This window comes from Xyrauchen texanus, chromosome 4, assembly GCF_025860055.1.
Source record: "Xyrauchen texanus isolate HMW12.3.18 chromosome 4, RBS_HiC_50CHRs, whole genome shotgun sequence".
Taxonomy (NCBI): domain Eukaryota; kingdom Metazoa; phylum Chordata; class Actinopteri; order Cypriniformes; family Catostomidae; genus Xyrauchen; species Xyrauchen texanus.
Genome location: NC_068279.1, coordinates 21,040,867 through 21,067,795, shown reverse-complemented (window position 1 = coordinate 21,067,795; position 26,929 = coordinate 21,040,867). Strand labels below are relative to the sequence as shown.

Here is a 26,929-nt window from a genome sequence, read left to right as displayed (position 1 = left end):
CCCCTTGTCATTGCCTTACACAATTGTTGTCTTTATGACCTTTTTAAGTAAAGAATACAATGGTTCAATCTTATTTATGAGAAAGCATTCAAGACTGCAAGAGGAGAGATGATAACCTACCGCTGCACACATAACCATTATTTACCCTTTGTTTAGTACATAAGCATCATAATAACTGATGTTTATAGGGTCTTTGATTAAATTAACTTATAAATAGAATAGAATACAATGTAGAATATATAATAGAATAGAAATAAATAGAATGATATGTAAGGGATAATGTACATTCAGCAATATCATCCGGCTGACTGTACATTATCCCAGTTATTACACCGCTACTAACCAAATAAATTAATAAATGCATGAATATAAAATATCTGATTGGCAACATTGACCAATCAGAATCGAGTATTCCAGAGTGACGTGTAAAAAGAGGTTATAAAACCTTGACCTTATTAGCTATGGACTTTTGTTGGCTTGACCTGTTTATTATAATTCACATTTTGAGTAGTGCTGTGAGTGACCAAGGTATTTCAGCAGTTTATAATCTTAAATCTGGCTCCTCTTCACAGCCTATTCCTGGCTCCTTCCCCTCCTTCTCTTAACAGACTTTCACACTCACTGTTATGAGTCTTTTTGTATAATTACCGTAGCTTTATTGCCCTAAAGAAAGAGTGTGGCATCAAAAGATAGAGAATGAAAACATATAATATTAGGCAAACCGGCTTGTCTGGTGGCCAGTTTTTTAAGTGTAAGACAATGTGTGTGGGAGCAGTACACTAAATATAAGTAGTCCCTCAACTGTTCTAAAAGTAAACATTTATATTTACAGTGACCGTTAAAATAAGGTCAAGGAGTTTTGTTCTGCAGTTAGATTTAAAATTAGAAATAGGGTTGGGAAACAAGAATCATTCCATTAAGAAAAATCTATAACCAAATTAATCTCTGTTAACAGTTCTTAAGCATCTTCATTCTTTCTGCGATGCAGATGCAACACGACAGTGTAACGTGCAGTCCTATTCACAAACGAATGACTCTTATGAGCTAGTTCTTTTTTAGTAAATCTGTCAAACAGACTCACATGAGTTATGGGTTTGAATCGGTCTAATGAGTCATTTGTTTGTTTTTGTTTCGTTTTTTTTTAACCAAATCAAACAGAGTTATTCTGGTGTTCGTTGTGTATTTTTGTTCAGTATATATTTAGACAAATTATTTAAGGGGGGGATACTTCCTAAAAAGTACTAAAAGAATCGTTAAGGAGCCAGAATTGTTAAGTGGAATTAGTATTGGAACCATAATTGTTAAATTCCTTATGATTTCCATCACTACTTACTATAGATAGCCTCCTACTACTCCACAGCATTCTCCACTTTCTAATTAGCAAAACTACTGCTATTTACCAACTTTGGGTTAACAGCCTAAACTGAGTCACTAATTTAATTAGAAATGTCAATGAGATATCTTTGGTTGGACAAAGCATCAACCATGGCCTTGTCAGAGGCACATCAATTAGCATAAATAAGAGAATGAAGGCAATACATATTCTCTACTCTCTCTCTTATCCACCAATAGCTGGTGTGTGGTGTACTGGCACACTATGGCTGCCGTCGCATCATCCAGGTGGATGCTGCACACTAGTGTAGGTTGAGACGAGTCCCCTGTTAACTGTGTAAAGCGGTTTGAGTGTAGTTTCAGAAAAGCGCTATATAAATGTAACATTAATTAATTAATTCATTAATTAATTAATTCACATACTGCCTCAGTCACTTAAATTGATGGGAAATGTTCTCTGATCAATGGAGTCTATAGGGGTCAAAGCACAAAGTGGAGGATAATTTGCAGAGTTATGTAACAGACAGACACCCACACATGCACTATTAGAAAAGGAATTACAAGGAGGCAGGGTGATGTGACAGCGGGCGTGGGAGTAAGGAAAAAAATCACTATTGTGACATTAGCCTTGATGAGGGCAAAAGATTTCAGAGAGACAGGAATAGCCTCCTACCAATGCAAGGAGTAGTGAATGAGAGTGTTAAAAGGAACAAGTGTGCAATGAAAAGAGGACTGCTTCCCTTGGATTATCAAGCAGATGGAGGATGTGTTAATCACTAAAGCGATGTTGCATTTTGAGCACTTAATTTTTAACTAGTTATCTAGTTATATATCAGATAAGACCACAAACAGCAGAATGATACCACAAAGGATAGTCTTGTCCAAAGAAAGCTTGTCTTCACTCTTGGAGAATATTTTTTAATAAGTGATAATACAATTGTCCTCCATAAATCTTTCAGGCATTCTAGTCTTTTCTATTCTTTTCTATTTGCCAGTCTAAACTGATTTCATGTATAATAATGTTTATAAAAAGGAGTGTAAATTGGTATTAAATACAGTTAAAATTAGATTTATCAAAACATGCTGTTAGTAATCCAGAAGTTATCAGATTAGATCAAATTGTAAAGTATAAAAAGTGTAATCTTAAAGAAACGCATTACTGATTAGAATTTCCGTTGTGTAATTTAACCAATACCAGATTACATTTCACAAGTAATCTACCCAATACTTTAAACTGTAGAATTTGTACTTTAGGGTTTCAGTTTATGTATGAAATTAAAAAGACAATATTACATAAATATGCAAAGTTTAAATGGCCAGATCCGGAATTTGTCCATAATTACTGAATTTCAGTACCAAAGCATTGGTTGTATAGTCTACATGTGTGAGTACTATTACATAATTAAGAACACAATAAATCATCGCTGTCTAAATCTCTAATCCCTGTTTAGTGTATTCTAAAGCAATAGAGGAGCTTCTAGGCCAGATGATTCAAAGCATAATGACAGACAAATCCTTATCAAGACCCTGGATGCTCCGTAAAACGTCACCAATGTGATTATCTGAGGGTATAATACCTCAGCTCTTTAAAACATTTAGTTAAACTGATAGTTCACCCCAAAATTTTTATTTTCTCATGATTTGCTCACCCTCCTGGTATCCAAAACGTGTATGACTTTCTTTCTTCTGCAAAACATAAATTAAGATTTTTAGAAAAAAATATTTCAGCTCTGTTGGTCCTCACAATGCGTGAATGGGTGCCAACATTTTGAAACTTCAAAACCACATAAAAGGAGCACTATGTAATCAATATGACTCCTGTTGTTAAATCCATATCTTCAGACTTAATATGTTTGGTGTGAGTGAGAAACAGATACATTTTTAAGTCATTGTTTCTCCTCCCTGCACAGTAGTGGGCGATATGCTTGAAGAATGTGAATCACCAAAAACAGAAGAAGTATGTCAAAGTGAAAGTAAAGTGGAGATTGACTGAGCAGAGAAGTGAATTTATAGTAAAAAAAAGACATTGATCTGTTTTTCACCAACACCTATCATATTGCTTCTGAAGATATGGATTTAACCACCTGAGTTGTCTGGAGTATTTTTATGTTGCCCTTATGTGGATTTTGGAGCTTCAAAATTTTAGCACCTATTCACTTACATTGTATGAACCTACAGAGCTGAGAAATTCTTCTAAAAGTCTTCGTTTGTGTTCAGCAGAGTCATACACATCTTGGACGGCATGAATGTGAGTAAATTATAAGAGAATTCTTCATTTTTGGGTGAACTAACCTTACATGAGGGGAATATAATTATACAATGCTGTAGTACTCTGTGGTTTTCTTTGTGGACCTATTTAAAATGATACTAAAAAGAATGCTAGTTTTTGATAGACACAATTTGGCCATGTATACACTGTAAATATTGAGAAAGACAACCACATTTAAATGTGGGAGTGCATCCCCTCAGTTATCCAGCTTCTCCTGCAGAATTAGACAGATGGCTCAGTGGGTACTGAGATATAGAAGCCAGCGACTAGAATGCTACTGCTCCAAATCTTATTCAACACAAACAGCCAGGGACTAACCCTTTCTCTTTCTCTTTTTTTTCTCTCAGGTCACCAAATGATTGCAACATGAAGAGAATATTGAATGAGAGAAGTGAAGGAGAGAAGCAGAAAGAAGAAAACTAGCAACTAACTCACTATACGCACACGCAACATACTCTGATCACTGCTATCATCAGCATCGTCATCTCTGCTTTTTTCGTTCCTTTCTGTGAAGGCTATTCTGAATTCAAATCGCGCCTTGCTTGCCACAGGAAACCTTTAATCGCACCAATCAGCTGACAAGAGGCAATGCAATGTACAAAGGTCAGCCAATCAGCAGCTGGTGTGAAGCTATTAATGATGTTTATTAAGAAGGGTGAAAAGAGCCACATGCACTCTTGATGGGTGGTTAGAAGAGGGTGCATTAGCGCTCTCAGTGCCATACTACTGATCACAGCACAGACAAATGCTCCCGTCCTATCACGTTGCCTGTCGATCTGCACCAAGTGCCATAGCATCACATTCCTATTAGGGACCAGTACCGATGATGCTGACAGCCAACAGGGGCTCACCAAAAAGCCAAATTTCCAAAAATGTGTAAATATTGAACCGAAGGAATCACTAACAACACACCTACCCAACAAAAACAAACTGTATGGTGAGCCCTGCCTTAAGAACTCTGGCAGAATCACAGGTCTGGTCCCTTGTCATGTTTTCTTTCGTAAAGATTTTTTTATTTTATTTTTTGCTTATATTTAAATGTATTTTCCTTTCTTTTTCTTAGCACTTACCATTTGAATGCAGTGCCAGTTACATCATGCTGCCATGCATGACACCTGAGGCTGTTGAAATTTATAATATTGTTTCTATTCTTCTTTTAACTGTGTTTATATAAATGAAACTGGAGGGACTCCTAAGGACAGCATAAACTATAGCTGAAAGGGACACTGGATTGTAAATATGATCTTTTTTCTAATGTAGAAAATACATGTAAATGCTTTCATACTTTTTGTCAGCTGATGAGGAATTTCCGAACAGCTTGCCAGGATAAACAGAACACAAGCACCTCACACAGTATGCCCAAGAGAAGAGCAGAAATACTGAAAGAATTTTAATAAGTGAACCAAGCCAAGGTTATCGTTGCTTATCATGCAAACTCTTTCTACAGTGCCGGGTTACCCACCCAGACAGACAAACCTTCTTTTAACTGGGGATAAGATGCACAAGCTCACTCTATAAGAATGAAAGTCTTTGTATGCTGGGTTACTTTGGTTTTACATATCCCTTTACTGGAGAAGGAGAGAGGGAAAAGGATGATAATGTATCGAAGCCAAGTTAATTACCTACTGCAATCCATCCATTTTCTAAAAGGGGGAAAATTAATTCTGAGGTTAAGTGAGGTCTGGAGGTTAAGCTTTTTTTTTTACATTTATTTTCTGGAAGATTCAGACCACTTCAAAGCAGTTGTGGTCTGAACAGGGTGAATCTTGTAACTTTTTGTGGATTCTGTGAATTGTTTTTAGATTTCATTTAGCTGATTCAGAGTGAAAACAGGTATTTGAATATGTTGCATACACTAAGAAAAGCACTTTGCTTTTCATTGAGTGATCTTGAATATGAAGGAATAATAGAAATTGCAGAAAATGTTACTTATCGCTGTTTTTGCCCTGTATGGCTTTGCTTCAGAACATAGTTTGTAATATATGCAATTTTAAAGCGGATTTCATTATTAACAAAACATGAAAGCTTTGACAGCGGCAATAATTTGTATATTCTCATGTTTAGTCAAATTTTCTCAGTGCACACCACTGTCACTTTTTTGCAACCTGTTGTTACCAAATCTGTCTGTGTCTGGAGCCGTTCAAGTATAAATCTGTTCTCATAGGGACTTTTCCCATCTTGAAAAAAAAGCACCTTGCCTATGTATTGAAGTGTTGATTGAGGGGGAAAAGCTAAGGCATAGTCTGCATTTTGAAGGTCTGACTTACCATATGATGTGAAATAACCGTCCCTATTCGCCAATCATATCCTCTAAGTTTTCATCATGCCAGGTGAAAAGTCTGAATGTGATTCTGTCCAATCCAATGTGTTTACACATGAACATTTATCTTAATGAAGCTTTTGTATTATTATTCTTTTACAGGTGTCTTTTTCGTTCTTTTTACAAATATGAGTTTTATATAGAAACAGAACAATATAAAGATGAACTATATTATGCAGCAATTTTAATATATTGTAAACCAATGGCTTTGATGCAATGTATTTATTATGTTTGTTTTGTTTATTTGCTACCCTTTCTGATAAGATGGTATAAAGGGAAAATAATGTAACAGATTTTATGTACAGTTCAGTTTTAGTTTATTTTTGTTTGAAAATACCCATGTAACCTGACCAGTGAAGAATCTCTCCATTGTTCATCTCAGAGAACTGTGTGTTCATAGTTCGAACAGACCAGAGCCAATTATTTTACTGGTTCATACATACACATGCACTCACACACACAGAGGCACAGCATGACTTACACTATACAAAATTACATGTTTCATATCAACATTTGTTGTTGAACACCAATGAACTGATATTTTACCCAATTTATTTTGCACAAGTTACTGGGTGTGTGAATAGTGTGCTAATCAGGGGGTTTCTTTTACTGTCTAATCCAATAGTTTTACACTGGCAGTTTTGTAAGTGCTAGCATTGAGGGACTATTACCCATTCACTGCCTGGCTACTAGCTTTTCAAAGTTTTATGACATGCTGGCAATTATTAAATGATTATTGTTAATTTGTTTTTGCATTGAAAATTGACACTCTCAGTGATCTAGATTAGATGAACATCTGACTAATTGTTTGTAATGCCAAGTCCATTTTACCAACAAAAACAGATGTTTGCAAGTAGTTTTATGAGATCATTTTTACTACTGAATTGTGAGAGTTGAGTATTTCAGAATGCACATTTTCTTGTCATACAAGAATTCTGTAAAAAATTAACCTAATTCTGATGTTAAGCAGAAATTAAAAGGTGATTTTATTTTTTAGAGAAAGTATGATTATAAAGAAGAAAAGTATCTAGGATGTTACTGTGATGCTCCCACAGGGATATACACCCTATATGTAACTGATCAAAATAAAATTATTTAATCAAAGTAGAACAACAAAGTGTCTTTATTTCATTGGATACAGCATGAGTTCTCTCAGCAACTTCTCTTGAGCAGTAAGTAATTATACAAAAGGAAGATACACTCTAAGAGAAAATATTTCATTTGAGTACTAAATAAAACCTTTTCACTTGGCAACAAAAAACCCTAAAGGGTTCTTTTATTTGAACTCTTATAAAAATTTCTAAATGGAACCATGAAATATGAAATGATAGAATACTGAGTGATGGAACCATTTAAAGGGATAGTTAATCTGAAAGTGAAGATTTTGTCACTACTCAATAATGTTGTTCAAAACCTGTATGATATTCTTTCATGGAACACAAAAGATGATGTTGGCATACAGGTTTGGAACTTTTCCTTAAAGGTTCTATGTGAAGTAATTTCAGTGAGTGCATGAATGGTGGTGGTGTAGTGGTCTAAGCACATAACTGGTATTCTGGTAATCAGAAGGTTGCTGGTTCGAACCCCACAGCCACCACCATTGTGTCCTTGAGCAAGGCACTTAACTCCAGGTTGCTCCAGGGGGATTGTCCCTGTAATAAGGGCACTTTAAGTCGTTTTGGATAAAAGCGTCTGCCAAATGCATAAATGTAATGTAAATGTAAATGCATGATGACCATTTGCTATGTACTGTTTGGTTTGGATAATTTAAATTAAAAGCACACAGAATCATGATTCAGTCAGATCCTGCCATATCCTGGTTCCATAAGTCAATAGAAAAAGTTCACCTTATTCCAGAGCTGCACACAGAGGGTACATGAATGGGCTCTTATGTCATGGTGACCCATTAGCAAATACCTGAGGAGACAGAAAGGAGACTTTCTCTACTCCAGAGCAGGAAGTTTTCTCTCTCTTTTTCAGAGGGGTGGGCATAGCAAAGGTTTGATTTTCATCAGGCAATGCAAGAGTCAGCTCAGGTCTGAATAAGTCCAGCATTGTTTAGAGAGGAACTCTGCACCTCTGTTGCCCGGCAACAGTTTCAGTGACTCCAGAGAAGAAGAATGTAGAAGGAGAAGGTCACCAGTGTGTTGACAAGACATTCAAACACATTCACAAAAGACACGTTCACATACTGTAGTCTTGTATACATGAAACACCTAAATTTTATTTATACCTAAGAAACATATGCAACATTTTTCAAATTCATTCATTTTACAGATTAAAGAAATTTGCCTATGGTGTACTCAAAACTGCATATGAAAGCAAATTGAGAAAGTTCTCAAATACCTGCAACAGTGGCCACAGCATTACCTTATACTTTGACAAATGCTGACAAACTCCTGTATATGCAGACTCAGTTTCCTCTGTTGCAAGAAGCACAAAGGACAGAAGGCCTTAATGGCCAAATATCACCAGTCAACTATGATGAGATGTTTTCCTTTAGGCTAAACATAGAATTGAGGGCCCTAGTGGCCTCAAAATCTGCTTACTGTGCCTGCATTCAATCAAAGTATTGATCACAGAGGCTTTTAAATCACAGTTGACCCTATCTACCCTTTGACAGGAAGTTAGTTATCTATTTTAAAGGGAATATCTCAAATCTTATGTTCGATTAATTTACAATCTTTTTCAGCTTGTCAGGTGGAGAGACCAGCTGGTTGACCAACTAAACCAGGTGAGCACCAGTTTGGCCAATCTAGGAGATCAGCGATTTAAACCGGATTATAACGAGGAAATCAAAATAAAATAAAAAATCCAAACTAGTATGCTAAAACGTGAAATGAATGAAGTACATGTAGAAGTACAAACAAAATTAGAACAAACAGATACTCAATATCTGCATTTGGATACATTTTTTTAGGGATTTAAATAAACCCTACTTATGGGGTGATGAAGACCTTTCCTCACTAAACAGTAAACCTGATGAACTGACATCTGAAATTCACTGGTCAACCAAACCAACCCTAATTCTAGCATGACACCATGGAGAGAACACACTGTCAAATTCAACAGAACAGTGGAGATTGGACAGGAAATTCTAGGGTGTAGACAGGATATAAAGATTCCTTATTCTCAGGAAAAGTTGGAAAGTCAACATGCTCGTTTTTCCATGGAACTGTTAAAAAAACTCCATGGGACATCTAAGGAAACTACAAATATAAGCAAGGGTAATATTAGGTGAAGCAAATAGTTGCAGAGGTACATGTCAATCTTTATTTAGTTATTTTGACAGAAAGCAATGCTAAATCCACATGTAGTAGCATCTGAACAGATGCAGGAATTTAATATACAGTAACTGGCTTCTCTTATTATGTACAGTGCATTCATAAAGTATTCAGACCTCATAATTTGATCTGTTGCAGCCTTATGCTAAATTGCTTTAAAGTGTGTGTTTTTCCTCCCATATCAATCTACACAAGAGTAAAAACTGACCCTTATTCAGACCCTTATCTCAGTACTAGTTGAAGCACCTTTGGCAGCATTAAGAGGCTCAAGTCTTTTTGGGTATGATGCGAAAAGCTTTGCACACCTGGGTTTGGGGATGTTCTGCCATTCTTCTGTGCAGATCCTCTCAAGCTCTGTCAGTTTGAATGGGGACCGTCGGTGGACATCCATTTTCAGTTCTCTCCGGAGATGTTAGATTGGGTTCAATCCAGGCTCTGTCTGGGCCACTGAAAAACATTCACAGAGTTGTCCCTAAGCCACTCTTGCATTGTCTTGTCTGTGTGCTTAAGGTCATCGTCCTGTTAGAAGGTGAACCTTCAGCACAGTCCTGAGTGCTCTGAACCAGGTTTTCATTAAGGATATCTTTGTATTTTGCTCTGTGAGTAAAGACGCTGACTACCACCCCTGGAGTCGCAAGTTCGAATCCAGGGCGTGCTGAGTGACTCCAGCCAGGTCTCCTAAACAGCCAAATTGGCCTGGTTGCTAGGGAGGGTAGAGTCACATGGGGTAACCTCCTCATGGTCAATATAATGTGGTTCGCTCTCGATGGGGCGCGGTGGCTTGTACATGGATATCGTGGAGAATAGCGTGAAGCCTCCACACGCACTATGTCTCCGCTGTAACACGCTCAACAAGCCTCATGATAAAGATGCACGGATTGACGTCTCAGACACAGAGGTAACTGAGATTTGTCCTCCGCCATCCGGATTGAGGCAAGTAACTATGCCACCACGAGGACTTAGATCACTATGGGAATTCCAAATTAGGGAGAAAAAGTGGAGAAAATAAAATAAATAAATAAAATAATAGGGTCTGAATACTTTATAAATATACTGTATATATTAAAACAGTGTTGTGAAAGGTATATTAAGAAACAAATTAACTTTATATGGATTGTGTTGCTCCTACCATGAAGGTTGTTAAAGATGAGAAAGATATGCTCAGCTAATCATGCACACATGCCGTCTTTACAGAAATGCAAAACACTACCCCCATTGGCCAAAGCAGTATGTGTTGATGGGCAAATGGGCATGTGTGAGCTCCATTTTCTAGGTGAAATGTCCACGGTGGGCCACTAAAAGCAAGTTGCTAAGTGAGTTGATTTCAGTTGTACACGATAATGTGGCTAGGCATGTGATGGTATAAAATTTTCATGCATGTGACCGTTGCCATGATACGGAGGTAATTCGTAAGTTTTCCTCTCGGTTGAGACATCCAGGATAAGCAAACCAACGCACCATTTTGAGTAAAAAAAAAAAACAAGCTACTGTATAGCGCTCCTCCTTCTCACTTGCAAATAGTGCTGCTCTTCCAGCTGTGAAGCATGCATGTCCATTCTCACGTTTAATTTGCTAATATGATTATTTCACACGCACGTACCTCTTCTGACCGGAAGCATGATTTAGAGTTAAAAGAATTACTTAAATATGTATCTTTTTCACACCAAAAGCAATCGTGCCTCTTTAGAAGATTTCATTTAACAGCTGGAGGTGTATGGATGATGTTTATGCTGACTGTTTGTGAATTTTGGAGCTTTAAATAAAGGATCACTATTCACTTGCATTTTAGGGACCTAGTGGAGTTTTAGCGAACTGCTTTCAGGCCACTTGAAAGCAAACAATACATTATCTGCAAATGGCAACAACAGATCAGTTTCTTTGTCATCTTAGTTGTCACATAGCTAGTTGTCTCTTATAGTGTTGTCTCCCAGTTTTCAAAAACAGATTGGAAAAATTAGCAGAATGAGGCATAAAGTCATTAATAACACATTTTGAAGATTTTACACAGCGTCCTCATATTTTAATGTACTTCTAAATGCCTCCCACATCGGTGTGGCGGGAGTATGAATGTTCGGAAACAGTATACCATTGCTCGGCTGTTTAGAACTTCTTTTTAGTTTCTGAACGAAGAACAAAGAAGAACTTCTACTGAAGTATATCAAGGCCTTTAACCCAACTAGAACGGCGGATAAAGGGGCCATGCTTCTAGTCCACGCTGGTTTGTTTACATCAGAGTGTGCATGTGTAATTTGTGCCACTACACACAGTGTTACAAATCTCAATTCGTTGATGGAAAAAAAATACTGTGTAATCAGAAAAATGTAAGCAATTTGGCTAAAAGTATATCTAGAATTATCTACGGTATTTTTATGTGCCCATGATAACAATATTGTGCATGTTAATTACCGTGATATATTGTATAACCGAATACAATCACATGCATAAATGTGGCCGATCCTAGGTTAGCAGAATTCTCAAAAACAACATGCCAACTTATCACATGATCATGTTGGCTTGAGATAGTACACAAACTACTACATATATTATTTCTATTAAAGTGCCTGCATTATAACAAAGCATTTTGTAATATAAAAGCTAAATAAAAGTGCATTACAAACATACAGTACAGTACATTCATATTTGTCAAAACCGGAGTCCTTCACAAAGACTACCTTTGTCTACATTGTTGGGACAAAATGACCCAAATGAGGAAAATGGCTTAATAAATTAATAATAATGTCTTAATGAACATTTTAAAAAGCAGAAAGTTTAATGAATAGGTTAGGTCTAGGGGTGGGGGTAGGGGCAAACCAAGGTGACAGAAAATATATTTCACTTTCGTTTTTCTTTATCTTGGAAGGTTTGGGACAAGGCTATTGATAAAAGGCACATACAAATATAAATTTCTTTTCTATACCTTACTAATAAAATACATCTACATACAGTAAACGCCTGACAATTAAACAGTAGAAGCATACTGATGGTATAATTTAAGGATAATTACACAATTCTGCAACACAGCACTGCCATTTCAATAGGTAGTTATATCCAAATGACAAAACAGTACAACGGCAGCTGAAAAGCAAAGACATATTCTGAAGGGAACCAACAACTGCTGTCTGATTATGAATGAAGTCATTCCGCGCACGTTTTAGTGCAGTCAGTGTATTTGCTATTCCTTCTCAAACGCAAGAGACCAACCCAAAGGTCAAAGCCAAGAATAGTACCACACATGAAAACACACAGCTTAATTGTGCATTTAGTGTATTAAAGGGGTCATATAATGGTACATGCACTTTTTCAAGTTGATTGTACTGAAATGTGTGTTGGCTGTGCCTGTACACAACCATCCTATTATGATAAAAATCCATCCAGTGTTTTTGTTTTAATCGCCTTATATATTTTCCCCTGCCTCAAATCGAGCCGTTCAACCGTGTGACGTCACACGGTCGAACGCCCCTCCCAGGATTGTTGATTGACAGCAGTGTTTCAACACAGACCCGCCCTCGCTCGTGAGCGAGCTGTCAATCATAGTCCGTCATCATTGTTGATACACTGGCGCAGAATGGCGCCTAAGCGATTGTGGTTTTCTGTTCTTCGGTGTAATAACGAACACAGCAGTCATTTTGATGTTCCTAAATCTGAACCGCTGAAGACGCAGTGGCTGAGTTTTGTTTATGATGGGAATATTCCCCACGAGCAACGTCAATGTGTTCATGTTTGTGCGGATCATTTTTCACCAGACTGCTTTATAAACGAGGGTCAGTATAAAGCTGGTTTTGCTAAGAAGCTGCTGCTGAAAAAAGATTCGGTACCAACTATTTATATTCCCTCTGCACCTCCAGAAGAAGTAAGTGTAACGTTTTATTAACCTTTATATTAGAGAATGGAGGGGCGGGGTGACCAAAGCTCATTATCATTTAAAGTCATATGCACTGAACGCAGTGCTGAAAACAGAGCTGTTTTTGAGCAGGTAAAATTAGTGTTTTCTTAAAATACTAATGAGAATTTTTAATAAAAGTATATTACAAAATTTTCATTTAGACCCTAAAGATTCATATTAACTTGTACAAAAATGGCATTATATGACCCCTTTAAAATAACACATGCTTAGACTAGAACTGTGCTTCATTAAATACAGAGACAAAAAGGAGGAAAAGCCATAGTCTCCATCCTTGATCATTAATATAAAAAGAAAGAAAAGGGCAGAAAATGACAGATGAGCACAGACAATCTTGTTACTTAAAAAAAAAGCATGTAAAAAAAAAGCTCTGGGGACAAATTCGAATTAGTTCACAAAATTATCCTTTCAACATAAAAGAGGAATCTAACTGTATTTCTCCCAAAGTCAGACAGAACAGCTGTATGAACAGCTTGCTGCATATAAAATTAACACAAAGATAAAAAAAGATATTACAAGTGTAAAATCAGATGGAAACAATTGGCTATACAGGAGCTCTCAGTCATTATGAACTCATTATCTTAACGAGTAATGTCATTAAGAAGCTTATAAGCTTGGTAATTCAGACTGACATGACAAATTATTTGCCATTTTCAAATTTACTTTTAATTTTATGCCACCTTGAATTGCATTAATCTACTTAAAGGAATGTTCTGGGTTCAATACAAGTTAGGCTCAATCAACAGCATTTGTGGCATAATACTGATTACCACAAAAATTTATTTAGTCTCGTTCATCCTTTTCTTTAAAAACAGGAAAAAAATCGAGGTTACAGTGAGGCACTTACAATGGAAGTGAATGGGGACAATGAAAGTGAATGGCAAATGTTTTGAGGGTTTAAACACAGAAATGTGAAGCATACAATTTTCTAAAAGCATTTGAATTAATTCTTCTGTTCAAACTTGTCTATTATTTGAGCTGTAAAGCTGTTTAAATTGTAATTTTTAGTCATTTTAGGATTTAAGGGTTTGTTGACATTATATTGTACATCAAAGTTGTAAAATTGGCAATTACTTTAAAAATAATTACTTGCACAAAAATAATGTTTAAATGCACATCCTTTGTCTTGTGGCTATACTTTTGAAAAATGTAGTATTTTAATGTTCCAAAATTGGCCCCTATTCACTTCCATTGTCAGTTCCTCACTGTAACCCCAATGTGTTTATTTAAAGGGACAACTTGAAAAAATTTCTGTGGTAATCAATATTATGCCACAAATGCTGTCAATTGAGCTTAACTTGTATTGAACCTGGAACATTCCTTTAAGGGCACAGGGCACATGGACTGCAGTTAATGCAACGTGTGTGTGTGTGTGTGTGTGTGTGTGTGTGTGTGTGTGTGTGTGTGTGTGTGTGTGTGTGTATGTTTATTTTTTGCAAGACATTTATTTAGGATAATGTGTGTTTGAGAGTTGTGAAGTCCAATTAGATTGTCAATGGCCTTTTTAGTCCTGATACTTTGTATGTCGCTTGTGACTATTGGTGTGCTTTCGGCCATTTGTGAATTTATGCTTACAAACATTGGCTTTGTGTCTTCCACACACAGAATAATCTTACTGATCACCTGCAGTGCGCCACTAATACGGTTTAAATTTACGTTTTCAGCATTCAATCATTTTGTGGTTGAATCATTACCATAAGTGTGTGCTGATCATGAACGCAGCATGGTACACATGAGCCATTTACAGCGCTTCATGAGCCCCTGCAGCGGGACCTATCTTACTCAAGCATGTATATTGCATAGCCATCCCAACATATGAGCACAGCTGGAAAAGTGCCAAGAAGACAAATGGTCCAAAACATGTACATTCTGTTGTTGTTTAAATTAACAAGCCAAATGCTAGCCGCGAGATTCTCTCGCATTTCCACATATTTTTCCACAAAACTAGGCTCAAGCCATGTTTGTTTTTACAATACTTCAAGAAATCAAAGCTTTTAGCTCTATTTAATGTGTAGAATATGTGACACAAAGATCACAAAACATGACGTTAAAACAGGATATATAAGGGATTTCCCTACACAGATACAACAATCTGCTACTGTTAGATCAGTTTATTGTTCACAATGTGCAGGCTCAGTCAGACAAACATTAACATCCCCAAGGCATAATGTCATCTGAAACTGCCAATTTCAACAAAATAACATCTTGTAGCTTTTTTCCAGCATTCATTTTAAAATTTCAATTTAATTATGATTGAAGCTGCACAATTAATTTACAATTAAGGCGTCTTTACACATCCAAGTTAATCCTGCTCTGTGCCTGCTTAAAATTCTGTGTAAAGAGACGCAAGGCATCATAAAAGCCAGTCTCAATTAAGCCTGCTCTAACCGACCTCAGAGCAGACTTGAACTTTGTTTTTGTCATGATAGAACTTATATTTTATAATTTAGTTTCATATTTGAGGCATAATTTCATAGGCAATATTTCATTCATATTTCTATATTCAAAATTGCATATTTAAAACAGTAATCTCATATTATGTATGCAATTTTAATTTCTGTGTAAATAAATGTATGCCTTCTCTGAGCAGCATTAAACTGTCTGTGTAAATAAATGCCAGTTTAAATGCAGTTTCTGTGCAGCCTTGGCAGTGTGAAGGTAGTTTTACATTGGTAACACTTTACAATAAGGTGCCATTCATAAACATTAAATACATTAGGTATCGTGAACTAACCATTTTCTTTACTGCTTCGCCCATTAGGGTCACAGTGATAATAGGGAGAGCAGAGAAGATCAGACATGCCTGTCCCCTGCAAATTCATCCAGCTCAACATGGGAGATCCCCAGCTGCTCCCAGGCCAACTGGGAGATATAATCTCTCAATCAGGTTCTGGGCCATGTGATGCTGCCAAAAGGACAATATCATCCAAAAAAGTGGAGACATCACCTTCCGTACCCCACCTAGAATGCCTTCCTGCCCTCGGCTGTGCCTCGATATCCTGTCCATGAAAATCAAAAACAGAAGTGGAGACAAGGCACAACCTTGGCAGAGTCCAACACCCAAAATTAACGAGCTTGACTTCATGCCAAGTATGCGCACGCAGCTCTCGCTCTGCGTATACAGAGACTGAATGGCCCACAGTATTGGACCCGGCACCCCATACTCCCAAAGCAACTCACAAAGAATTTCTCGGGGAACATGGTCGTAGGCCTTCTCCAAGTCAACAAAACACTTGTAGACTGGATTGGCAAACTCCCATGCCCCCTCATTTATCTGTGAGAGGGTGAAAAGCTGTTCCATGCCAGGACGGAATCCACATTTTTCCTCCTCAATCTGAGGTTCAACTCAGAGGTGTCTCCTGTCCAGCACCCTGGCATAGACTTTCCCGGGGAGACTGATAAGTGTGATAACCCGGTAGGTGGCTCGCACTCTCTGGTATCTTTTCTTAAATATAGGGACCACCACCCCAGTTTGCCAATCCAAAGGCACTGTCCGGAGTTCAATACAACATTGCAGAGGTGTGTCAGCTATGACAGACACAAAAAATACAGGGCCTTAAGCAGTTTCGGGTGAATCTCACCCATCCACGGAGCTTTGCCACTGAGGAGCTTCCTAACTACCTCTGTAACATCCACCAGGAAAATTAACTCTGATACACCGGAAGCCTCTGGCTCTGCCTCCTGTAAGTGAGGCATATCTCTCAGGTTTAGGAGATCCTCTAAGTGTTCCTTCCACCTCCCAATAATGTCCTCATTTGAGGTCAGATTTGAGTGAGGTTCCTCAGACCCCTCCTGAGCTGCCGGATGGTTCTCCAGAACCTCTTGAAGGCCAACAGAAAGTATTTTACCATGGCCTCCCCAAACTCCTCCCATGCTGCGGACTTTGCTTCATTTGGACTCCATGTCCCCCACAAACTCTGGGACATGGGAGAAGTTCTCACGGAGGTGGGAGTTAAAATCTTCTCTGCCATTCATTCCCAGTACACCCTCACTATGCGCTTGGGTCTACCGGGACTGTCTGTCAGTTTTCCCCACCATCTTATCCAGCTCAGCACCAGATGGTGATCGGTTTAAAGCTCAGCACCTCTCTTCACCCGAATGTCCAGAACACGTGGCCTCAAGTCAGATGAAATGACTACAAAGTCAATCATTGACCTTTGGCCCAAGGAGCTCTGGTACCAAGTACACTTATGAGCATCATTGTGTTTGAACATGGTGTTTGTTATGGACATACCATGACTAGCACAGAAGTCCAATAACATTTCACCATTCGAATTTAGATCAGGCATGCCATTCTTCTCAATCACCCCACTCCAGATTTCCTAGTCATTGCCAACGTGAGCACTGAAGTCCCCCAGCAGGACTATGGAGTCTGTAATTGGGGCCCTATCCAGAACCCCACCCACTCTCTCCAAGAAGTTGAATACTCTGAACTGCTGTTTGGTGCATAAGCACACAACAGTCAAGATTTCCTCTCTGCGACCTTAAGTCGCATTGAGGTGACCCTCTCGTCCTCCGGGACAAACTCCATCTGTGAGGCAGCCAGCCGGGGACTTATCGAGGCGTTTGGTTCCAGAGCCAACACTGTGAGTTGGTATCTCTCAACCTCCCTGCCTATAAGGCATTGCACCTGACCCCATGTTGAACCTTGTGGGTGGTGGACCCACATGCCCCCCCTAACAATGAGCAATATATTTTTTACAGAATGTATTCATCTTTGTTAATGTTAGTTTACAAAAATGTAATTGTTCATTGTTAGTTCATGCTAGTTCAATGTGCATTAACTAATGCTAACAAATACATTTTTTAAATAAAAATTTGTAGCCTATATGTTGAAATTAACATTAACAAAGATTAATAAATGCTGTACTATGATATAGTATTGTTTATTGATGTTAAGAAATGATTCACCCAAAAGTGAAAATTTGCTGATAATTGACCCTCAGGCCATCCAATATGTGTCTGAGATTCTTTCTTCATCAAAACAGATTTTAATATTTGTATGATTTCAATTCATGTTTCCTCCTGTAAACAAAAAAGTCAATATTTTTGACAGTACAAAATGCATATTTAGGGTGCATCAAAATAATCCACATGACTCCAGTCGACAAATAAAGTTCTTTTGAACCCTAACGATTGATTATTTTTAGAAACAAAAAAATACTTATATTATTTTTAACTACACATGTTCACTTCCAAACATAACTGTGATGCGTGCTCATGAGAGGGATGACGTAAAGCTTGATGGTAAGGTCACACATTACTTGGTGGCGGCGGGAAGCACGTCATTGTTTACAAGAGAAACTTGCACAGACCACAGACCAAGTGCCGTTCACAAACCAAAACAGTCAACCAAAACAATTTAAAAACAATATAAAATAAAATAAAAAATCGAAATAATAATAACAATAGAAAGACATGACTGCAGTAAATAACCATCCTTTATTTCGGAGAAATGCTGTTGTGTTATCTACTTGTACTTTTTCTTTAGCAGAAATATATAGGCTATATGAATGCCAGGAATTCAAGCCACACAATTTGTAGTTAGTGAAACCAAGTGCGAGAGCGTTTATTTAGATTCACAGGATTTACACAGTGAAATCAATGGTACAGGTGTTATCATGCAGAAGAGAAGCTTCACACACTGAAGAAGAGGTAACAGGCGAAACAGCAGTAAGCACTAAACAGATATAGATGAAGATCAAGTGCAAATACAGACAGGTAAAGAACCATTGACAGTCCTTTGTGTGAGACTTGATAGTGAAGTGGCTTGAAAGTGAGTTGTTTATGCAAGCAGTGATGAGTGAGTGAATTAAGTGCAGATGCTTGATGTCGGACTCCACTGCTATGTTTTACTGAGTGATGACGACTAACTGCTGCCGGTGCTAGTCAGACATCACTTCAGTCTTTTACGATGTTCTTCAAAGGATGAACTGATGCCAACTGTAAGACATGGGACACTTCATATGCCACTGCCTGAACCTTGGATTTAGGATGGACCTCACGACTCTCACTGAAATGACTTGCTGGTTGATCTGCAATGCACCTCACTGATCTCTGCCTCCTTCACCTCGGTCTAATGATGGACTACATTCTTGATATTGAATATATAGACTATCAATTAATTGCCAACAAAAGCCTTCATCAGCCAACAAACAAAGGACAATTGCATATATGTGAACTTCTGCATTTAATCCAGGATAGACTTCAAAGACATTAGTCAATAATCTTACAGTTCATAAAAATCTTTGTTTAAACACTGACCCTTAACACTTACTTAGTTTAATAATTTTAAACCATGACATGCACAGAACAGAAATAACTAATATTGGCATTATATTTATGGTGTTTGCCTTTGGCTTGCACACTGGTGCTATAAATAGAAATATTTATTTTTATACACAATTTTCAATCATATTTAATCAAACTACAGAATGATGACTATGACTTCATAGATATTACGGTTTCATTCATTATTGTAAAAGCATGATTTTCTGTAAAGCTGCTTTGAAAAGATGAGTGTTGTGAAAAGCACTATACAAATCAAAATGATTTGACCTAAAAAAATTAAAAAATACTTTTCAACATACCATTGCATTTTTTAACAAACTTTTGTTCCGTACAAAATAACTTTTCCTTGTGATGTATTGCTTGATTTGTTTTTTTATATTATCATCATTATTAATGAATCATTATTTATTAATAATAATATTACTACAGTGAGTATTACATTTTAATTTACAGTTGTAATATATTTCTTTTGCGATTTCTTAAATTTCAGGTGCCTTTTATTTTGAAGCATGCTTTTATTTTGATGTGTGGTTTGAAGGAATCTTCACGTCTTCTGATGGATAAACAGTTTACTAAATTGTGATTTAATTATATAAATACTATCTAAATATATATTCTACATGTAATATGTACTTTACAGTGGATTAGTGCTGTGCTCTGTCATCTCATACAATGTGGATGATTCTCAACGTCTGTGGCGTTTCCAGTATATGCGCAATTGGCTTCACACCAATAATCACACTGCTCGAATGCAGACAAAGATTTCAGGGGCAGTCACACTATAATTTGCACTATATTCACTCCCATTCAAATGCATCTGAATGCAGCAGAGCGGAAAAACAAGATCAAGAAATGTTGTACTATGCTGCGTACCAAAGTTCAAGCTTGATGAACTCTGAACCGTGAATATGTACGACTAAAGGACGCACGAGCAATAGGAGACCAAAACACACTGACCACTTGGTTCAATTCAAAGGATACATATTTAAAAGCTGTGATATTTATGTTTCAGGAAAGTGAGTGGACAATATATTTTAACATTTTAAAATATTATAATTTGTGATTTATTATGTTCTTACACCAGAACTCCCGTGTGACATCATATCCAGATTTGTTTCGTTGTCCGAAAAAGATTTGTGTGCTCAAAGCCTAGTGTGGCTGCCCCATTTTAGCAGTTTAATAATCACAATTGAAACATATCACGATTTTAATTTGATTAATTGTCCATTTTAGTGTAAAAGGAGTAACAGAGCACTTGCTCAAATAAGCATGTGAGCATTTGAAAGCTGTCATGTGTCAGTCAGACAGTGCGTGGGTACCGAATTAAGTCGGTGCTCATGTCACCGGTTGTTACGAATGAGGCAGCGAGGATAGAGGATCTAAATGCAGGTTTCTTTATTGATTAGAATACAGGCAAAACACAAAGGAAAGCCCACAATGGGGAAACAAAACATAAACTAAAACAATAGGGCAGGAGGACACATACCAGGCTACAACATACAACGAACCACAAGGAGTGAACAAAAAGCAGGGCTTAAATAACCAGGGAGTGATGACTGAATTAGACACAGGTGAGAACAATGAACAAAATGGTAGTGGTGATGGCAGGTGGATTCTGGGAAGTGTAGTACATTTAACAATGACAAGTGAAACCCAGGGCAGGCAACAAGGGAATCGTGACATAGCCCCCCCTCAAAGGAGCGGCTTCCAGACGCTCCTCAGAGAAAAAAATAAATGAAAAAAAAAAAAAAATCATCTGGGGGGGGGGGCAAACAGACAGACCAGAGGAGCACAAGGGGCAAACAGACAGACCAAGGGAGCACAAGGGGCAGACAGGAAGTCCAAGGGGGCACAAAGGGCAGGAGAGCAGTCCACGGGGGCACAAAGGGGCAGACAGACAGTCCAAGGGGGCACAGAGGGCAGGCGAGCAGTCCACGGGGGCACAGAGGGGCAGACAGACAGTCCAAGGGGAGCACAAGACGGGGACTGGGTCAGGTGGCCTGGGAGCTGGCCACAGGACAGGGACAGGTTCAGGGGGTCTGGGAGGCGGCCAAAGGACAGGGACAGGTTCAGGAGGCCTGGGAGGCTCTGGAGGCGGAGACCTGGAAGGTTCAGGAGGCGGAGCCGATGGAGGTGGCGCCGTAGGAGGCTCTAGAGGAGGAGCCGATGGAGGTGGCGCCGTAGGAGGCTCTAGAGGCGGAGACCTGGAAGGCTTGGGAGGCGGAGCCATGGGAGGCAGAGCCATAGGAGGCTCAGACGGCAGAGCCGAGGGAGGTGGCGCCGTAGGAAGCTCTAGAGGCAGAGCCAATGGAGGTGGCGCCGTAGGAGGCTCTAGAGGCGGAGGTCTGGAAGGTTCTGGAGGTGGAGCCGAGGGAGGTGGCGCCGTAGGACGCTCCAGAAGCGAAGCCCTGGAAGGCTCGAGAGGCTTGAGAGGCGGAGCCCTGGGAGGCTCGAGAGGCGGAACCCTGGGAGGCTCGAGAGGCGGAACCCTGGGAGGCTCGAGAGGCGGAACCCTGGGAGGCTCGAGAGGCGGAGCTCTGGAAAGCTCGGGAGGCGGAGCTCTAGGAAGCTCGGGAGGCGGAGCTCTAGGAAGCTCGGGAGGCGGAGCTCTAGGAAGCTCGGGAGGCGTTGGCTCTTGGACGGTCATGGCTGCTGGCGCTGGCTCAGGGACGGTCGAGGCTACAAGCGCTGGCTCAGGAACGTCTGAGGCTACAGGCGCTGGCTCAGGAACGTCTGAGGCTACAGAATCTGGCTCACTGACATCTGAGGCTACAGGCTTATTATTGGAATTTTGGTTGAATAAACTGCATCTGGGATTTTATTCATTCTGGACTCTTGAAGACTTTTTGCCAGTAATAGTAAGGAAAGGCTTTTTTTTTTTTTACATTCTATTATGGCTAATCAATATTAAAATCAATTGGCTGATTAACTGGTATAGGCCTTTTCTACTACCTTAGATGTCGGTTTCAGGCAAGATACACTGATGGTCGCCCTCTAATGTACACAAAAATGACATCCGGTAATGCCTAAAATATGGTAACTGTATTTTAACTGTATATTTCTGGCAACCACAACTGCCTTTATTTTACCATAAATTATTCAGATTTTTATTTTATTACATAGAAACCATTGTAAGTTCAAATATAATCACCATCATCAATATTAGTATTCATATAAAGTAGGAATTGCACATGCTTACTCTTATCATGGTCATATCATGTGATTATTCACCATTATTCACACATGTAGCTACACATGGCCTCACCGATCTAATCAATTGCAGATTGTTCTCAGTGTAGATGCAGTGTGGATTTCTTAAGGTTTGTCTGGAAAATCAGGTGAAAATGTCTAAAAAACACAGATAAACTTTCTCAGTCACCCTGCTTCCCACACTGACATCTCTTTGAACTCGTTTTCTCTCTGCACTGTTTAATGCTGCAATAACATTGAGAGGAGAAATCTCTCAGTCCCTGGCCATGCCAAAAAGTTCCTCTATGACAAATTGCTTCCCTCTCTCATGAGGGGGGAGAACACTGGCTCTGTGTGCAGAGGCCTGCTAGGCTCTGTCGGTTAATATGGCTGAATACTGAAACTGAATTCAACCCCATCGACAGGGGCTACGCTAGGGGTGGGCTTACTGGGCTTAAGCCCCAAATGTTTAAGGAAAAGCCCTGAATGTTTTTACTACCCTGTACTCATCACTGAGTTTTCATGCGAACAGTAAAATAAAATGCAGTAGAACAGTAACTCTGCACTCTGCACATCAAACAGTGTCTCCTTTTACGTTCATTCACTCCTGACAAGAACCTCCCACTTGGTGAACTAGTGAATACAGAACTATTTTTATTTACAACATAAAGCAAAGATTTATAAAGTTACATAAACCGAATTACAGCATTTGAGAGTTTGCCCAATCATCATATAGAGAAGCCGGCTTCCAGGTGGGATAAAAATACATTGATTGAATAAAATAAAAAATCTGATAATTTCCCTCATGCAAATAGTGCTCATGAAGCTCCCATAGCCCGCCAAAGACACACTGCGTCCAGACAGGCGTGTGTAGTGTATGAAGAAAGCAACTGTTGCATTTTAGGAGACGAGGGGGAGTCACCTAATTGGCTATTTCAAAGTCTTACGAATTCACACCACCTAACTGAATTTAGCCAACTCGTTCAAATCCATACAACAAGAGATGACAGTCAAATAAGAGGACATGTACAGACACTATTCTTTCCAGCTCTCTGTTCACTCACGCAGTTCCTTCTATTCCATTCCTTGTTTAAATAAAGCATTACCCGTTAATGCATTTGGAAATGCAAAAATAAAGTCACAATTTCATGATATAAACTAGCAATTGCGTGATAAAAATTCACAACTTCGATTTATATCTCGCAATTGTGAATTATAAAGTTGTGGGTTTAAATCACTCAATTGTGACTTTATATCTCACAAGTGTCTCATTCATGTATGAATCGATCATTTGCATTCCTTTCGTTTTGCATGCATCTTTAAAGTGAATGATAGTTCTTGTTCACTTCCATTCTTTTGGTCATAAACAACTCGGTTGTTTATGACCAAAGTGGTAATTAAATGACTCACATAAAAGATGTGCAATTGTCATCACATAGAGTTACAGAAATGGTCAAGGGAATGTCTCATCTTTTGAAACAGTTCACTAATTGTCAGCGCTCTTTGGTGAACTGATTCAAAAGACGAGTTTCTTCCTTGACAGGCAGACCGCAGGTCAAAAACCCTGAGCCACACCATCTTTCCACATGTAGTTTAATAGCAATGTACATAGGCAATGTAAATTAGAGCAAATTAATTTATGTGATATCCATCGATTTCTGCACCATTAACGTTAATCAACCAAATATCTTATCTCAGCAATCATTATTAGTACTGTATGTGTTTATTTTGTTTTTTGTCAGTTGTTAATTTCCTGTGGTGCTGAAATGCATGGATTTGTGAGGCCTGTGGTAGCTATTTATTCTAAGTTAGCCTTCCAATTATAGATATTATTTGTTAAGTTTTTGAACAAAAATGGAAATATCAATACTGGTGGTTTCAGAGCATATATGAGTTGTATTTTTACATATTTAGCAAGCACGTTGTTTGAGTTTTTTAGTGCATTTGGTCAATTTAACAAATCAGATGCACAGTGCTGTGATGAGCTGGAAATAGATTCCCACACAAAATGGCTGTCACACCTTTATCGGAAGCAAAGCAGAAACACCCTGTTTGCTTTTCCTTGCTAAATATAACACGCCAAGGTGTATGTGTGTGCGTGAGTGTGTACATGAATGAAGTTTAAACATTGTGGATAATTCTACAGGACACTATCACAGGCACACACCTGCATGTTTGTGAATCTGTCAGAGCTTGGTGTCCATGTGTGTGAATGTTTTGCTACAGTAGCCACAGTGGGATGTGTGTGTAATTTGTTTCATCAGAACAACCACACACACACACACACACACACCCACACACCTGTGTATGAAGTACCATATTCAGGATGGCAACATCTAAATATAACCAGTGACCAGAATGTGGGGAAAGCAGAGTGAGACTGTGGAGTCAGCAGCGGAAATTTAAGGAGACAGGCAGTCTCCAAAGATGGGTAAAGATTTAGAGTATAGGGAGAGAGAGAAAGAGAGAAAGAGACCATGACAGATACAATGAGAAGGAAAAAGAATTGTGTCATGGATGTACAGCACAGGCAGAAAGACAAAGTCTTCTTAAGGAAATAGAGATATTATCAAATCTACAAATTAATAAAAAAGAACTAGATTTGTACATTTTCATAAGAAAATGTGAGTGGTGCTTGCTAATGCAAATCCTGCCACCACCATATCAGGATGTTGCTATGCTGTTGCTAGGGTGTTCTAGGTGGTTGCTTACTGGCCCAAGCCAAAAGCCCCCCCCAAGTCTCTATGATGTCCTGGTTCCTTTATGTGACTTGGGCCTTTACTTCAATGTTTTGTTTTATCATCCAGGTGAAGTTTACCTAATAGCACACCTCTCAACTACCTGCATGATTAGTGATATCATTAATGTACAAATACATGTTGAATATCAGCTGGTGTTGCTTCACTTGGAGTGGGATGCAGTAGACTATGGGGTCAGACAGTGAATGAAAGGGTGCATGTGGTGGCTTATTATTAGTGATAATGTCAGGATGACCTGCACAAAATGATGCAACCTATCAAGATCGGAATGTTCAATCTCTAAGTAAGAGCACCTAAAACACTCAAAATTAAGACCAATTAAAGAATAAATCGCTTCATACCTCACTGTCCTCACATTCATCAACACACACAGCACTGCATAAGACACACATCCTTGCACAAAAGCCTCATACTGACAGCTTGTCTTATTTAATATGCTCATGACAGTCTCTCAGTTTCTGCCTTGTCCATGGTTCTCTCCAGATTTAGCCCTCTCTTATCCATTTCTTATACTATTTTTGTTAGCAGAACAGAAATAGACATTTTGCTCTATGAAACTGTTGTTTGTAGCCCTAAACCTTGGAAGAAATTTGCCATATTTTGTCATGGGTTCCCTGTGGAATTTCCAATAGGTTTATAGAATAGCAATTTTTGATGCATGAAAAGTGATATTCAGAAAATGCTTCTATTACTACCTGTCAGATATCACTGAAATAGGTGCCATGAAATATCACACCTTCGATGTCAGACTGTACAATATACTTCTTTACTTTACTCACGAATGACAGTATATACTGAGCATTTTAAGTCCATGTCCATGTCACATTGTCTCATCCACATAGACACGCACAATTAAAATGGTGCCGCACACGCAAAAACAAGATATAGAACTATAATTTTTTTCTACATTTTGCCTGGAAAACAAAAGTGTCTAAGTCATGGCTGGGTAAAAAGAGGACACCATGGAATGCCCATTCTGTAACACAAACTTGCAATCAAAAACATTTTGATATTATGATCATAATGTGAGTATAACACTAGCCAACACCATATTTGTGTTGGCATTTTACAGCCAAGCTAGTATCAGTCATCGGATGCTGTATTTCTATTGGTTCTTTATTAGTTGGGTAGTCACACTGCATGACTTCAAAACAAAACTCAGACAGTCAAAACTGTGTTGGAGGATAAAGATTATATCAAGGACAATCAACAGCACTCTAGCTTGTGTGATATTGATTAAATACCCCTAAACTATTTCTAATTTTCTCTTCACTTGCATCAGCTCGGTATCTGTGCCTTTAGCATATGACTCCAGCAGAAACTTCTGTGATGTTGGAGCAGAGGTTATTGGGAGAGCTGCCCACATATAAGCAGTAGGAGACTGAGAGGGATTTGTGGGATATAGAAGACAGATTAATCCTCTTGAGTGTAAGGGAGAGATCGAAGAGTTATGAAACATCACAAATATATCAGGTAAGAAAGCTAAAAAGGGCAACGAGGCTCCTTTTCCATTAATCTCTCTCTAAATCCATGAAAGTGATTTGTATTCCAGTAATGCTCTCTTAACGGGATTCTTCATTGCAC

The 26,929-nt window shown here is 38.5% G+C and overlaps 1 protein-coding gene across 1 annotated transcript in view; it reads left to right on the top strand.

Annotated features, from left to right (window-relative positions):
* LOC127642430 (sphingosine-1-phosphate transporter SPNS2) overlaps positions 1 to 7,021 on the top strand; it is a 99,702-nt gene extending 92,681 nt beyond the window's left edge. Inside the window, exon 13 of the mRNA XM_052125048.1 lies at positions 3,949 to 7,021. Within this exon, the coding sequence (XP_051981008.1) occupies positions 3,949 to 3,960 (12 nt within the window). The 3' untranslated portion in view covers positions 3,961 to 7,021. The remainder of the gene's footprint in view (positions 1 to 3,948) is intronic.
* Positions 7,022 to 26,929: the final 19,908 nt, after the last annotated feature.